The 16,976-nt window shown below is 38.1% G+C and overlaps 1 protein-coding gene across 2 annotated transcripts in view; it reads right to left on the bottom strand.

Moving 5' to 3' along the window:
* Positions 1-16,976, bottom strand: part of GRM1 (glutamate metabotropic receptor 1) — a 401,573-nt gene that overhangs the window by 28,754 nt on the left and 355,843 nt on the right. For both annotated transcript variants that reach the window (XM_057740283.1, XM_057740284.1), the window contains exon 7: positions 11,573-12,503. In XM_057740283.1, the coding sequence (XP_057596266.1) occupies positions 11,573-12,503 (931 nt within the window). The remainder of the gene's footprint in view (positions 1-11,572; positions 12,504-16,976) is intronic.

Genomic DNA, 16,976 nt, shown 5'->3' with positions numbered 1-16,976 from the left:
GTCCTTCAGCCTTCAGTGTTTTGTTTTGTTTTGTTTTGTTTTGTTTTTTGCTCAGAGCCTTTACACTGATTCTTTGACTGGTCTACCACATTAGCTTCCTTCTTTTCCTAGCTAACCCCTTTTCTCCTTCAGGAGTCTTAGCCTAAATAATACTTAGCCCTGGGAACATTTCCAGCCTCCACACACTGGGACTGGTTAGGTCCTCTTAATAACACTCTTGTAACACCTTGTATTTATCCTTACAAACACTCACTACACTTATAATCACATGTTCAATGTCTGGTCTCCTGGCTAGAATCCAATTTGCCACAAAGGCAGAGGCTGGATTTGTTTTGTTCACCACTGTATTTCCTGCCCTTGTCTCAATGGCTAGCACATATAGGTGCTTGAGTGAATGAGTCATCAGGGCTTCTCTCCCCAATGTAAAAAGGGGTGCATCAGGCCTTGGGCTCATTCTAACCATCAGAGCAAAAGTGATTTTATACAAGGATAAGCCCTGGATAACTTTTGACTTTAAACAGTTGGAGCTAAACAAAACCTTAGTAAAATTGCTTACAATTCTATCTCTTACAATAAGACACTGATGGAATCAGTGGCTAAAGTCACAGAGCTGCCTGGTGACGGAGCTACAGCTATCCCTCCTGCCCCCTCACCCCTCCTCTATCTGCCCCATTATCATAAATTCTTTTATTCTACTTTGATCATGTAAGTCTTCATTTTTTTTCTTTGTTAACACTTCTTACTTTCCCATCCCACACCCACCTAAACCAAATAACATAAGCAGTGCAAAATTTAATCAAGTGGAAAATGACATTAATTCCCACAGTGTTTGAGAGCATTTACTGGGAGCAAGCTAATATTATATATTTTTATAAACGAAAAATCAGGGAAAGCAGAGTATTTTCTATCATTATTGATTTCTTCTAAGCAGTTGTTTTTCAATATCTTTAGCAGCATCACTCGGGACTTTGCCTAATTTCGTTAGCAGCAGACTCCTCATTCATCTTAAAGATAATCTGCATAGAGGGTATTGTTAAGTTGCCTTCAGTTATAGGAGATTTCCCTTACTCCTTTGAAATAAAATCAAATCATAGACACATTTTTGGGTTAACTGGATTAAAGATTTGCTGATTTTCTTTTTCTATTCTCTTAACCAATGTTAACAATAAGTAGTATTTTATTGTTGGCCTGTGATTTATGATGTATTTTATGATGTATTTTAATTCATTCAGAAGACAATGATCCATATTTCTTTAAAAAAACAAAAAACAGAAAACAAAAACCACCCTTTCCCCTCCTTTTTGTTCATCGTGAGGCAACTTAGAAGTATTCTACAGCCAGGATTTTCTACAAGGGAGCAAAGATAAGGCCTAGGTTTTAAATTTGTTTGACTCTGCACCTCACACCTTTGTAACAAATGCTGCACCAGCGCGATGCATTTTCTTGCTCCTCCCTTGGTGAAGCTGCTGGAGTTTGTAGCAGTCACTCACATTTTGCATAGATAGGTGACTATTTGGCTGGCTAGTTACCACCTGCAGGTTTTGAAGCTTCTTTTCCTCAGGCTTTCTAAATATAACATCCTGGTGCTTAGAAATGACTTATTCAGATGCCAAAGAAGGAAGGATGGGTGGTGGGATAGAGATGGAATTATTCTGGTGGAGACCCTGGCAGGGTTTTTGTTCACGTCACAATCACAGCCCTTCTCTGCAAGCTGCCTCCCTGATCTTACCCACAGAGGACAGGAGTGATGGGCCCCTGGAAGATAATTCTGTACTCTGTGACTTCACATCATCTTTGTCCATCATCTCCTTGAGCTGGGATAGGCACCTGAGTCAGGCTGAGGCAATCAGTGTCTGTGTTACGTAGAATCATATGGGTTGAGGGAATTGAAGCAGTCTCTTTGGTAACGGGACCTACAACAAGTAAACTCAGGAGCACTGGGATGGGTGGCCATGGAGTGACCATGAGGGCCCAAGAAATGGACAAATCAGATGTATGAGGTGAGAAGGAGACACGTAAGGAGCCAGGAGATGACATAGATGCCTGGAATCTATTTCCTCAGGAGCCCGGTCCCCCTTGTGGCTCAGAAGCATTCCAACCTTGTTACTAGAAGGTATCTGGAATTATTCCTTATACTCTTTCTATTAAATATCTCATTCCATTTGCTTAGTCTAGCTTAATTTGGCTTTTATAACTTGCAGCCAAAGAGTAGTAATTAATGAGCCTACAGGCACTGTTCTCACGATCTGAAGCTTCCAAATCCACTGGTACTTTCTTCTCAGTTTCTTCATTGTGCAGCTTGTTAATATCTTTGCTCTTGAACGAGCTTTACAAACGTGTTGCTCACATGGCCTGCTTCCCTTTTGAGTAGATAGCCCTTTACACGGGACACGAAGGCTAACAGATGGAATGCAAATGATCTCATCTTTCTAAAGCTGGGGCCAAGCGTAGACAGGGTGCCAAGTCATGTCAAACAGGGTGTGCTTCCTCACACACCTCTCACATTGAGGAACAGCCACACGCCTGGACCTTCAGCAGACACACAGCTCCTCATTCTACATCGCGTGGATGTGGCGAGCAGGTCGTAACGACGCAGATGCCCAGTTTTTGGAACTCTGTTTACATGGAGGGGTAACGCAGAGCTTTATGTTAGCATATGAACTTTCATACCTCCTTCCCTATTTTCACAACTTTAATGTCACTAGCTAACAGCTATTGAACTTTTACTACATGCTAGACACTGCTCTATACGCTGTGTAAATTTTCCTGTTTACTAATACAAAGGGATGGACTTCCTAGGTGGCGCAGTGGTAAAGAATCCGCCTGCCAATGCAGGGGACACTGGTTCGAGCCCTGCCCTGGGAAGATTCCACATGCCATGGAGCAACTAAGCCCATGTGCCACAACTATAAAAGAAAAATAAAAAAATAAAAAAAAAAGAATGGGTCTTACTAATACAAAGGGAAAATAAATATGTGTATAGGCTAGCTGAGGTTGGCTTCTCTAACTTGAAGCCAGAGAGTTTTGATTAATGAGCCTATAAGCTTTGTTCTTACCATCTAAGAACATCCATGGTCACGTTTAGCCTGCAGGCCTCCAGTGTCTCCCCTGATATTTCCTTTCATTTAAGGGGTGACTGTTACATAGAGTAGGCCCAGGGTAAAAAGAGTATCTGTTACACAGAGTGGGACCTTGCAAAAATAACAAACCTAGACTCAGCAAACTCCTGACTCTAAATTTACCCTCCCACCTGAATCACCACATTATAGCATTTCCTGTTATTTCACTCACTGGACTTCATTGTAATGGTGTGTTACACAAATAAACTATGACCTTCCTAAGAGCAAGCTCCACCTCTTATTCATTTTACTGAACACATGCATGAATGAACACATTATTGAGGTAACAGACATAAAGGTGATGGAAATTATATTTTAACTAAACTGATAAAAACAAATGATTTTATCCAGAAGGCAATGATTTTAGTCCTATTTCTTCCTCTTATAGAAATGGCCTTGAACTTTCCAAGCCTTAGTTTCTTTATTTACACAATGGTGTTATGTGTACCTACTTTGGGTCATAATGTATATTCATCTGGAATAATTTTTTTTCTCAAGAGAATTAATTTATTAGTTGTGTTTATGCGTCGACTTTTTTTTTAAGCTCTTTATTGGAATATAATTGCTTTACACTGTTGTGCCAGTTTTTGAGGTACACCAAAGTGAATCAGCTGTATTTATACATATATCCCCATATCCCCTCCCTCCCGAGACTCCCTCCCACCCTCCCTATCCCAGCCATCTAAGTCATCACCCATCATCGAGTTGATCTCCCTATGTTATGCGGCAACTTCCCACTAGCTATCTATTTTACATTTGGTAGTGTATACATGTCAATGCTACTCTCTCACTTCATCCCAGCTTCCTCTTTGCTCCCCTCTCCCCCGCTGCTGTGTCCTCAGGTCCATTCTCTACATCTGCGTCTTTATTCTTGCCCTGTCACTGGGTTCATCAGTACCATTTTTTTAGATTCCATGTATATGAGTTAGCATACAGTATTTGTTTTTCTCTTTCTGGCTTACTTCACTCTGTATGACAATCTCTAGGTCCATCCATCTCACTACAAATAACTCAATTTCATTCCTTTTTATGGCTGAGTAATATTCCATTGTATATATGTGCCACATCTTCTTTATCCATTCATCTGTTGATGGGCATTTAGGTTGCTTCCATGTCCTGCCTATTGTAAAATAGTGCTACAGTGAACATTATGGTACATGTTTCTTTTTGGCTTATGGTTTTCTCAGGGTATATGCCCAGTAGTGGGATTGCTGGGTAATATGGTAGTTCCATTTTTAGTTTTTTAAGGACCCTCCAAACTGTTTTCCATGGTGGCTGTACCAAATTACATTCCCACCAACAGTGCATGAGTGCTCCCTTTTCTCATCTGGAATATTTTTGAATTCAGCTCAGAAGCTACACATTATAAACAGAGAAGAATAAAACATTAAGCGTGAGAATATGGATATGTATGTCATGCAAGTTTATTTGAATTTGAAAGAAATATAAAAGGTGGCTTATATTCAAAAGGAGTATGTTCCCTTCGAAGCTGTAGTGTAATCTGTGCCCCATGGTCTCAGTTTAGAACTTGAAAACGTGAAATATGAGTATTAAAAATAGCTATTTCTGTATTATTTGTAGAAGGAGTATATTATTCACAGGAGGGAAAAAACAAAGAAACAATGGTGACTGCAAATTTGCTGCACCTGCTGTGGAACAAGTTGTGGGTTGCCTCCCCTCCCCCCCACCTCCTGATGTCCTCATGTCAGTCATCCCTTAGTCTGCACTTAAGCCTGTGGCCTGTGAAGGTGGCCTCTCACTACAGCCACTCCTCAACACATAAGTTACTTCCTTACCTATTTTCATTCTAAATTATGGCTAATGTGCTTTTAGGTCATGGTGTTACATATTTCAGAGAGTAACGCATTTCAGTTTGTTTTTTCAAGGGGCATAAGGCTTTATCCCAAACAAAATGCCCTCACATTGGCAGGCTCAGGCACCATGACCAGCTGTCAGGAAGAGAGTCAAGGGTGTGGATTTCTAGCCCCTTCCAAACACAGCTGAATGAAGGTAACTGTTTCATTCTCAACTGAGTCTGGCTCTGAATCCACAGCACCCTCTTTCTTCTACAAATGACCTTGTACTTAGGAGCCATGACTCCTCCAGCTCTACCTAGAATGCCAGGACAGCATGCCTTACTTCCAGCTTTCCCTCATTTGTCCCAGCTCAAATCTTACAATCAATGTTTGTAAGCCCAGAGATCTGATAAAATCAGTAGTAAGAGTTGTATTTTAGGATTTTATTTAAAATTCCTCTAAGATTCCAGCTTAATTTTTCCATCTTTTTTTTTTTTCATAATGTCAAGCAAAAAAACATTTTTTTAATGTCAGGCTGGTTGATGAGAACCAGCATCAACCACAACCAACATGTTCTTCAGAGTCGGTGCTCCATAATGGCCCTTGTCGATTGATGTCCAGTGGCTCGATTGCAGTGGCACAGTCCTGGCTCAGACTGCCCAGCATAACCCTCAGATTTCTAGTTTACATTTTCAATTTCTGTTTCTCTGTCAGCTCCTTTCTCAGATACTACAAGCTAGCTTAGATTTACCCTCTATTCTACTACTTCTCCCTCTTTCCCTGGCCTCCTTAGATACTGTCTAAACTTCTTAATTCTTTTAGTGGTAAACCTCTCAACTTATCACTATAAAAATGCTCTTCCCATCACATGACTGAAACCACTCAAGGATAACCACAGAGTCTCCATGCTTGGGGATCCCAAAGATCCCAAGTTCTATCTTCTTGAAACAATCTACTGTAGACCGAATGGTTGTGTCCCCACAGATTCGTATGTTGACATCTTAACTCCCCAACATGATGGTATTAGGAGGTGGAGCCTTTGGGAGGTAATCAGGGTTGGATGAAGTTATGAGAACGGGATCCTCATTATTGCTCTCGTAAGAAGAGACACCAGGCAGCTCTCTCTCCCTCCTCTCCCTTTCTTTCTCTCTTTCTGCCCCAAAACTTGCACAGAAAATTGGTTACGTGAGCCCACAGCTAGAAGGCAGCTGTCTGCAACCCAATGGGAGAGATCTTACCAGAACTCAACCATGCTGGCACCCTGCTCTTGGACTTCCAGCCTCCAGAGCTGTGAGAAGATAGATGTTTGTCTTTTAAGCCCTCAATCTGTGGGATTTTACTATGGCAACGGAGCTGACTAAAAGAGTCTCCTCCTTGGTTTCCTTGATACAGTAATCCCTCTGTTTCCTCCCCTTTTTGTATTCCATGTTGTTTACTGCTTATTTATTTTATCTCTTAAATGTAAGTGTTCCCTAATGTTCTTCTGCCTACTTTTTTCTTTTCTCATGTCATAATCACTCTTTTGGCCACTGTAAACATTTTGACAATTAAGCCTCAAATCTAGAGCTCTGCCTCAGACTTCCTCTGTTTGAATGCCTTTACAGGACTTTCAATTGATAAACTTATCAACATTTCCCTAGTTCTAGTCTGACAGGAGAATAAAGGAGTATTCCCTCTCAGTTTTTAGGGTAGTTGTATTTTTCCAGTTACCCAGGCTCAAATCATGAGAGTTGTATCCTATTGTTCATTCCTTTCTTCCTCTCCTTAAATCAATATTTCAGTTCTAATGAATCCAGCTCAGAAAACTTTCATATCTATGCCTGGAATTCAACTTTTATTTCACTGTTCTAGTTTAAGTCTTTTATTTTTGACCTGTCATTTGGTAGCATTCTATTAACTAATCTTTCCATAGTCAATCTCTTCCCATAAAGCTTACACGTGATCATAAAACGTCACAAAAGTCATTATTGCATCTTGTGGTTTACACAAAATGCATCCAACTTTCTTCTTAGAATATCATTCATTATCTATAATCTGTCTTCTTTCTGCATTTACAAATTTACCCACCACTACACCTGTCCATGTACTGCACTCATAAGAGATTCCATGTTTTGGTCCAAAAGTGCATTAACATTTCTGAATCTTCACGCATATTATTTCTACATGTGAAATGGTCTTGCCACAGCACAGTTTCTCCTGTTGAAAGACATCCTTTAAGATTAAGTTCAAATGCCACTTTTATACTTTTATTAAGAAGTCATTCCCCATCCTTTCACAGATATCACTTCATTTAGCTGGGCTGAATCTCTTTCTTTTCTGGACACACAAAATGCTATATTGGTCTTCTATAATGGCACCTAACCCAGTATATTTAGTTATATTTTTGAGTATCTCCCTTACTATATTGCAAGATTGGATACAGTCTGTGCCTACCTCTTACATCTTTTTTATCCTAAATATTATCTAGCACCATATTAAGTACCTAAGTGCTTTTATGAAGCATATGTTACTGTTGACACAATCATTGATTAAGTAAGTTAATGAATAAACAGTAGATCCACCATAAATGTTACTCTCAAGTAGTGTAATTCTATGACAAGCACTTCAATACAACCTTTTGGTATTTACTATAAAATCAAGTGAAGAATTACAATAAATTTTAAAGCCAATTATTGTCTGATTAAGGGAAAAATAATTTCAAAATGACAGATTTTTCTCATTTACAAGCTAGAAGAGTGAATGAGTTCTTTTTATGAAAGAGAACATGTTATCTCTATTTGATTGTGATGTCTGTTGGCTTACTGTTATATTTCTTTTCATAACCAAAGGAGGAAAGACAAATTAAGATGTTTATCCAGGGCATAAACACTATTGCTGCAGGCTTATTTACCTTTTCTTGTGGACCAAAAAAAAAAAATGTTTCTAGCAGATCAAGAGGAAAATGTCCTCAGAGCATCATTTCATTTAATATTTCACTTAGCTTTTGCCCTCATTAAAAACATATATAAAAATACTTAAGAAACAATCACAAGAACATACTAATACACTGTTTACTTAGAAACCTATGTTTTAAAATTACTTCCTTGCATCAATTTAATACCTTTTTTGGTGATTGTAATTGTTTCCAATTTTGCATGCAGTTATGTGCCCAAAAAGCCACAGGAGTGTATTGTCACATTTTAGCTCCATGTGCCCTCAAATTGTTTGGCACTCGAAGTTATTTACCCAGAAAATGACTAGAAATGTTAGTTTGACATTTAGCCATTGATATGACTATTTTTTAAAGAAAGCATGTCATTTACATAATGTTTTAATTTTTTAGTTGCATAATGTTAACTCATTTTGCTTTAAAAGGAAGTGATAAGTAACTTGGATCTAAATAACTTAATTATGAATGTCTATGGATTTCTATGTTTCTTCTACTGCCAAGAAAGAGAATTTTACCAATATCTTTATATGAAGTTAGGCCTGGATATTGTCCCATTCAAACACATTAACAGCTAAAGATATTAGTGATGTCAAAGATGATCATCTTATTCAGTAGACCTTCCAGGGCAGGATTACGCCTAATAGGACTTCTAACTATAAGTAACTCAGGTAATCCAAACACCCAATTTATTGATTAAACTCCTCCTAAATTAAATTTCAGAAAACATAAATGCAAGTGCCCAAAGCTTTGGTTGTGTCAGATATCTGGCTGTGAACAAAATAACAAATTAAAGTAAACTTTGCAAAAACACACATCATCCCTCCCCTGTATCTCAGAAACAGCCTGTATGAGAATATAGTTGGACTTGCAACTCCTCAGAATAATATTCAAACAGATCAGTTGGAAACTCTTCATTACAGCATCTGTTCTGTGTTTATAGCTGCATATGCAGACTGCCGAACACCCACAGTGCACCATAAACGCAGAGATTACACATCCAGAATGGTAATAAACTCATTGGGTGATGTGTTCCCCAGAGTTTTCAGCCCCTTGCTTCAGTTGGCAAAACTCTGCTAGATTTTTGTTGCTGTAGAAAATATTAGATTGTTTGCGGTTTTTGTAACTTTGGAGACAAACCAGGAAATCATAAAATAGCAATAAAAAGGTAAAAACAGAGGCGCTGAGATTATTGTTATATTTTAAAAGTACAGCCTCATAGAGAGTTACAAGAGAAGCAGCAGCAGAGTAAGTGAGAAAAATGAGTAAATAAATGGTTGTTTTCCATAGAAGTTTAGCCTCAAACACCCTCTGTGGGTCCGCTCAGCTTTGCAGTACACTTTGGAGAAGCTACCAATCGTACTAAGAAAGCTGCATTAGAATTAGTAATAAGAATTACTAATTAGAAGTATTATTTCTTACTATAATAATCTGATAGTGCTTGATAAACTACAAATAATAGTTGAGCAATGTGTTAACTGGTGAAAGCAGCACTTCCCAGACAACCAATCCAATTTAGGCCAAGCTGAGTTTTCTCTCAAAAGCGTGATTCCAAATGAAATTAATTTCTAAATTCATAATAACGAAATGAATATTCTCAACTTCTAAGGAAAGCAGTCCCAGGTGTGAGAAGGTAATCAGAAAAAACACAATATCTTGCTAGTATAGAAGTGGTAAGCTAACTTCATTTTATCCCAGCAGCCAAGCAATGTGTACTAATGATGAGTCCCCACTCTCCTGGACAGGTGCCCATATCTGTCTGTACATAGAACCACTGAGGGGGCTTTCAAAAATGCATAATCCTGAGAACCAACAAAAGATATCTTGATCCCATAGGTTCCCTGTTTCTATTAAATGGTTAGAAGAACAGCTTTCAGAAGTGATTCATGACCGAAAATCATATGAAAGTTTCTGAAGAACTGCATGATAAAGGCAGTTAGAAAACATGGAGCTGGGTAATGGTAGGTGGTAGAACGGAACCCTCAGAAAGTCATATGGGATGCGATAAAGGAAATCTCTTAGTCTCTGCAAACATTTCAGTTTAAATAGCGTTTTCTCCCTTCTTTTCATTTCGTTTCCTCTCATTCCTTCCCTCTTAATGATAATTGTCATGATGCCATTGTACATCTGGACTCTGTGGCTATGGTCTAATTGTTTTCCTCATTTCATGGCACTGTTGTTTTGCTTTCATGCTTGCTGGAACGGAGGGGATGTTGGCTAGCATGGAAAATCAGGGCAAAGGAAAAAAGCAACTAAACAACTTTTATGATCAGCATCTCATGAAGAACTTGAAATTGATACTGCAAGAAGTAAGTGTAAATTATTGGCTTCATTCTTAACACTGAAAAAATTGAGATGTCTTTATCTGAAATAATGATAAAACTTGGTGGACTTCAAACATATATTTTCCCGTAGACTCCCTCATCTGATCCGAAAGCCAATTATATGAATTCTGTAAAAGATGCCCATGGTGCTGCTTGGCAAGTGAAGATACAAAACTCAGAAGTTTAAAGCATGTAGATTTTTTGACACATGTGAAGATGAGAAATTTCATGCTAGTTAAGACCTAGGCAAAGAATGGCTAAGTGGAATTTACTTAAGAGTCACACAAATTCATAGTGGCTTGGGGTCCTCACCTAAAAAAATGGGGGAAAATAACACCCATTCCCCTTACCTTGATGGCTTGTTCAGGTCCACGGGATAGTTCTAAAACCATGTATATGTTATAACTATCACTATTAAAATTCTTCACTTTCAAAGGATTGTCTCAAGAAGTAAAATTAATCCTGCTTCTGGGGAAATTGTTTAATTTTTGGATAATTCAATTACTGTTAGAACTTCAAGCATTCATGTTATTTTAAAAGTTGTAAATGTGACATGAAATCTGTTTTCATGGGTCTCAGAAAGAGATGACACATGCAAATTGTAGCATATGCTTCTTTGCAAAACAGAGTCAGGAAAAAAGATAAGAATGTGTGTATTACATAAACTACTCAGAAGAATTACCAAAATAGAAATAATCTGGACTTTGATGTTCACACTGACTCTCAAGTTTGGGGCTCTTCACCTTTATCTGTTTCCTTAATTCTCTTGGTGCTTTACGGCTAGGAAACCATTCTGATCATAACCTTGTAGTAGAGATAGATCAACTCATGTGCAGCATATGGAAGTTTACAATACACATTAAAATTCAATAAATAAGAAGGGCATGGTAAGGGAACTTATTTTAGGACATACTTGGGGCTCAAATTTTGAAATAGTCATTTCCCCAGGTGCTTAAATTCCTTTCTCTCCATCCCAGATGAGTAATGATGTGGCTCCAAAGTGGTAAAAACAAATCAGAAACCATCTCAACTATGATCTAAGCTAGAAATTAGAACTAGAGATTGCATCTCTGACCAGACCCCAGAGAGGTACTGATGCTCCATAGAAGGAGGACCCATGCAAAAGGAAAACATTAGGGGCACAACAGAAGCTGCAGATTCCAGGTAAGAATAAATCGATGCTCAGCTGGTTGTCGCTTCACGCTCCTTGCTCTTTCAAAGAAATGCAAGCAACGAACATCTTTAGTACTACATTCCTACTGCAACAGAATGTGAAATTTGAAAAAAAAATATTAAGAAAGGACATGAAAAACATTGGGAAAATGGGAAAACATGATTTGGTCAAATAGAAGAAAATAGAAAAGGGAGAGAGAAAGAGGGAAGGCACACCCGTGTCGGATAACTCACTTGGCATTCCCTGCCCCTGGTTTCTTTCTTCGGAAAATGTTGAGGAAAGTGTTTGAGCGGCAGGGCAGTTTGCCATCGCCAACGTGCATGCGGACTACATCCGAGGTGGTGAAGGCACTGCGGACATTCCTCTCAGGCTTGGCAATGATGATGTACATCTTGGGAGTGAACATGCACCCTAGGGCCACCGTCACACTGAGGCTCACGGCAAAGCAGGTGGTAATGATCTTGTAATTGCTCCCAAAGTAAATGGGCACAAAAGCCAGCCAGATGATGCAGGTGGTGTACATGGTGAAGGCGATATATTTGGCCTCATTGAAGTTGGCGGGCACGTTGCGGGTCTTGAAGGCATAGTAGGTACAGCTCATGATGAGGAGTCCATTGTAGCCCAAAGGGGCCACCACCCCCAGGTTGCTGGTATTGCAGATAAGGTAGACTTCTTTGATGCTTGGGTAGGACAGAATGGGCATGGGGGGCTCCATGATGATCAGGGTTACCACCAAGGTTAGCTGCACACTAATCAGAATTGAGGCAATGATCACCTGGGCCCAGGCACTCATAAACCTGGGCTTCCGGGTGCAGATCTTCTTCTTGCTGCCAGCCAGGATGCGTGCAATGCGATTGGTTTTGGTCACTAAAGCAGAGTAGCACATGGCAGAGGAGAGGCCAACCAGGAGGCGCTGGAGGTAGCAGGATGTGGTAGTAGGTTTGGCAATGAGAGTGAAAGGGCACACATAACCGAGGAAGATGCCAGCTAGGATAATGTAGCAGAGCTCCCGACTGGAGGATTTGACCACTGGTGTGTCCCGATACAGCACAAAGATAAGGGTGACAAACAAGGTGACAAGGATGCCCAGGCAGGAAAAGGCGATAGCTATGATGGATTCTATGTTGCTCCACTCAAGATAGCGGACAGGAATGGGCTCACAGCCTGTGACGAGAAAAACAGTTGTAAAATGAATCCAAGATTTTGCTGATCAATAACAGTGCTTACTAGTTACCAGAGGCATAGCTATATTCGCATTTTCCATGATTTATGTGATTTTAATTCTTTTTAAAAATGCCTATCACACAAATAGAGATACACCATTATCTTCTCTGGACAATCATGTTCCCAAGGCTAATCCCAACACAAGCCTAATGTGACATACTTAAGCCTATAAACATAAGAAAGAGAAGGAAACTAAACTGCTTTTCAATTGAAGGTTAAATGGTCACAATGTAATAGAATAAGTTAGTAAGAAATAAACTAATGAAATTTTTATTTTTGCAGCTATTGTGCAGAGGCAAGTCCAGCTCATAGACAAGCATTTTCTTCCTTTTTTTTTTTTTTTTTTTTGGCAAGCCAGAAAAGTGTTTCAAACATAAATTTCATTTGAATTCTTTAGATGAATCTGTATTCTCCTATTTATCACATATTTTATTACTCAATTTAAGTCTCACTTCTTTAGTTATGTACGTGGCATCCAAGGGCCTTTGAGTTATCAACCACTAACAGACATAGTAAGGAAGCATGAAATCTCCCCTCACCCATCTCTTGAAAGGAGAGAAAATGCTATGTTCCTAAATGCCTGGCTTATTGTTTTCTTCCAGAATAAAGTCTGTTTCGTATTTCACAGAGAGGAAAACATTTGTCAAGTCCTGGCGACAACCCTTTTACGGGATTGTGTGTTTGATCTGGGCCATATTTCCCAAACTGTGAGAATAAAAATATGTATTTCCATAAACTTAGGAAAAGACTCATTGTTCTGTAGCCATGAGAGCAAGGAACCACCAGAACCTGTTTTAAACCTGTTCAGTCATTCAACAAGCGCTCCTGTCAGTGAACACAGTTTTTGCATGTTAACCAGTCACTGTCAGCCCTGGCTTTTCATAATCATCCAACTGGGAACAGATTCACATTTAATACATGAGTGCCAACCACTCACAAGCACACATGCTCCTGACTGATCACAGTGGCCTCTCTCTTTTGCCCGCCAGGGTTTTGTCTATGTCAAAGTCTCAGCCTCTTCCTGGAAGAACATCTGCTTCCAAAAAAAAAGTCACATTTTAATTCTAAATCTTCCCATTTCCTTGATAAAGTTTAGAAAGATGACTAGATAGATAGATATTTAGAATAACAATGACTATTACGGGGCACATTTGATGTAACACAATCAATACATTGAAATATTTAAGACCAGTTATAGACACATTAGGAGATATAATATTTAATAGTCAATATTCAGCTCCTTTAATTGGCATACTGGGCTGCTAAATAAAATTCCAATTCCAATGGAGTCTTTGTCAAGATCTTTGTAACCTTCTGAAAGCTACCCTCTTTGCATTTCTCTTTTCCTATGCAACCTCGTTTTGTAAATGAGCTATTCTGTCTTTGGAGTTTTTATTAGAAAAGAATACTGCATTTTAAATTTCTAGAACACAAGTCAGATCTATTGAAGTTGAATTAAAATCCTGGTCTAGAGCCAAATTGAGGGCTATAATTAATGATTTTCCTAAACTTCAGGGATAAAGGCAAAATATTTTCTGCAGAATTCAGGATTTTTATTAGATACTTATTGTCCTGTACTACAGATATGTACCAATTAATTCAATTAATTGTTAGCCTCATGTGAGAAATATTTAAAAAGCAGTGGATTAGAAAAGGGAAGATTTAAATAACCCAGTGGTGTAAAATTAAAAAAAAAAAAAAAGAAAATGCATTACATAAGGCAATTTCAGAAGATTTTCTTTCAATAAAGATTCAAAATAAAGATGAAAAATAGATTTTAGGAAACCTTCAAACAATTTTGAGGTAGACAATAGCTGACATAACAAGGACTATATTCTATCTACAAATGGGCTCAGACCTGAATTAGGGTAATCAAACAGAAAAAATTGTTAAAATTAAAAATTGCCAAGTTAAAAAACATCTAATACGGGACTAGACATTTCCAGATAGATTTAAAAAGTAAGTAAGCTAGAAATCAATATAATTATGGATCTTTAGGTAAAACATCTAAAAAGACCTCTAGTCTCTGTGGTTTGGGAGCCTATAGATAAGAAAATCTATAGATACCACAAATAAAAGTGTCATGTAAAGAACCATCACCCCATATTAGTAAAACTCAGGACAGCTACCTAAAATCTGTCTAGCGACTTACTCCAGGGGAGACAATGGCACTCAAGAACTCCCTGTCTGTCCTTTGAACTCCAAGGGGAAGCAATATCATTTTCTTATTGATATAGATCCCTTTATGTATACTAATCATCTCACTATTAATAGAGCATCAAATACCTGGCTTTAATAAAATCACTCAAATAGTGAAAATCTTTAACAATCCTATGCCCCAACACATACCTGGGACTTTGAGACTATTTTTATAAGAATACATTACTCTTGGTGACATGAAATCCACAATTTTAACATGTAGGATTTACTGCCAGATAAGATGTGCTATAATTTTTCACACCATCAAGTTATAGCTGATTTAGTCACAAAAATACCAATACTATGTATAATTAAGACATTATCCAAGTAATAGTTTCTGTTCCAGAATTCATATGGACAAAAGCCTCTACAGAAATAGGAAGATGGGTTGAAACAGAGCATATGAGCATGCAGATTATCATAGGTACCTAGATCATCACAAATCTTTCTTTTTTTGTATAAATATGAAAATGCTACACCATGATATAGATGTATTAACAGCATAGCAATATCAAACAACCTTGTTCATTATGGTAGGCAACTTCTAAGGTAGTCCCCAATGATTCCCACATTCTGGGATTCATGTCCTTGTATAATCTACTCCCCTTGAGTATGGACTATGTCTATGATTTGCTTCTTTTCTATAGAATACAGCAAAGTTGATGGGATGTCCCTCCCATGATTAGGTTACATAAGATAATAACTTTCATCTTGATAGCAGACTCTCTTGCTGGCTCTGATTAAGCAACCTCCTGTGTTGCTAAGGTCCACATGGCAAGTGAGTGAGAACAGTTCCCAGCAAATAACCAGCAAAAGAAAAAAACAACAAAAAAAAAACCCAAACCAAAACAAAACCCAAAGCCTTCAATTCAACAATCTTTGAGGATTATATCCTGCCAATAGTTAAGTGAGTTTGGAGGTGCACCCTTCCACCACCAAGCCTTCAGACTAGACCCCATCCCTAGGTGACACTTTGTGAAAGATCATGAAGCAGAGAACTCAGCTAAACTGTGTTCATATTTCTGACCCACAGAAAATGTGAGATAATAAGTGTGTGTCATTGTAAGCTACTAAATTTGGGGGTAAGTTTTTACACAACAACAGATAACTAACATACCCACTGAAGCCAACCTCTTCATTCCATAGCCAATGCTCAGTCTCCTTGCCTAAGGATATTGCAGGCACAAGCTAAGTTAGTCAAAATATCTTTAGGTTTTGTACAAGGTCTTTAAGTCTAAGGTTACTATATGTAATAAATCCCTATTATTAATAGAAATTGTCCACCATTTTCTGCTAATTAGCTAATTACGAATTGTTGCTACTTCTCCTGTCCATATTACTATTCACTGATGTAATACTCATAATTAAGCAGCCCTATAATCAATGGAGGAAAATCTCAGGATTGTGTTTATGTTACTCAAGGAGTGTTCTTGTTGAACAGAATTTTCAACACTCCAGTAGTAAATCTTGACTTAATATTGTTTCACTATGTGTCTTATACTAAAAATAAAAAGGAAAACTACTAAGTTTAATATACAATAAGTAGTCCAGCCAGTAATATAAAATGCAATACTCTATCACAATATAAATATTTTTAATAACTGAATTGTGGCCTTCTCTGTAGCATATCAAGTTGTCAAAAGAAAAGAGGCAGATATGTAAACTAATAGCTGGCATGATTTCAGAATAATTCATTTGTTTAACACCATATCGGTACTTTCTTAAAAAAATGTCTTCAGCTACTCTTTAAAAATAAACAATAATATTAATTTCTTGATGTGTTGATGTTATATAAAATAATTGCTGCCATAAAGGATGAGACCTGCAGTTAAAAAAAGTGTGCTATAAAAACTAATATTGTTCTAGTACTGTAAAAATAATAGAAGTATTTTAGAGATGATCATGCTATACAGACTGCTCTGAGTCCTTACAAAAGAGTCTCATATAAAACAACAGCAAATAATGTTTTGTTAATAATAACAAATCCATGGAGAAGTTCAAGAATTCAATTGCAGGTACACAAAATCTAACCAGAAAAGAAATTCTTAAAAGAAATACCAGGGAAAACGTCCTTGGTGGTGCAGTGGTTGAGTCCACCTGCCAATGCAGGGGACCCGAGTTTGATTCCTGGTCTGGGAAGATCCCACATGCCGCCGAGCAACTAAGCCTGGGTGCTACAACTACTGAGCCTGTGATCTAGAGCCCGTAAGCCAC

Source organism: Hippopotamus amphibius, chromosome 6, assembly GCF_030028045.1.
Source record: "Hippopotamus amphibius kiboko isolate mHipAmp2 chromosome 6, mHipAmp2.hap2, whole genome shotgun sequence".
NCBI classification, from domain to species: Eukaryota; Metazoa; Chordata; class Mammalia; order Artiodactyla; family Hippopotamidae; genus Hippopotamus; species Hippopotamus amphibius.
The sequence above is the reverse complement of the archived record's forward strand: the minus strand, read 5'-3'. Positions and strand labels throughout refer to the sequence as shown.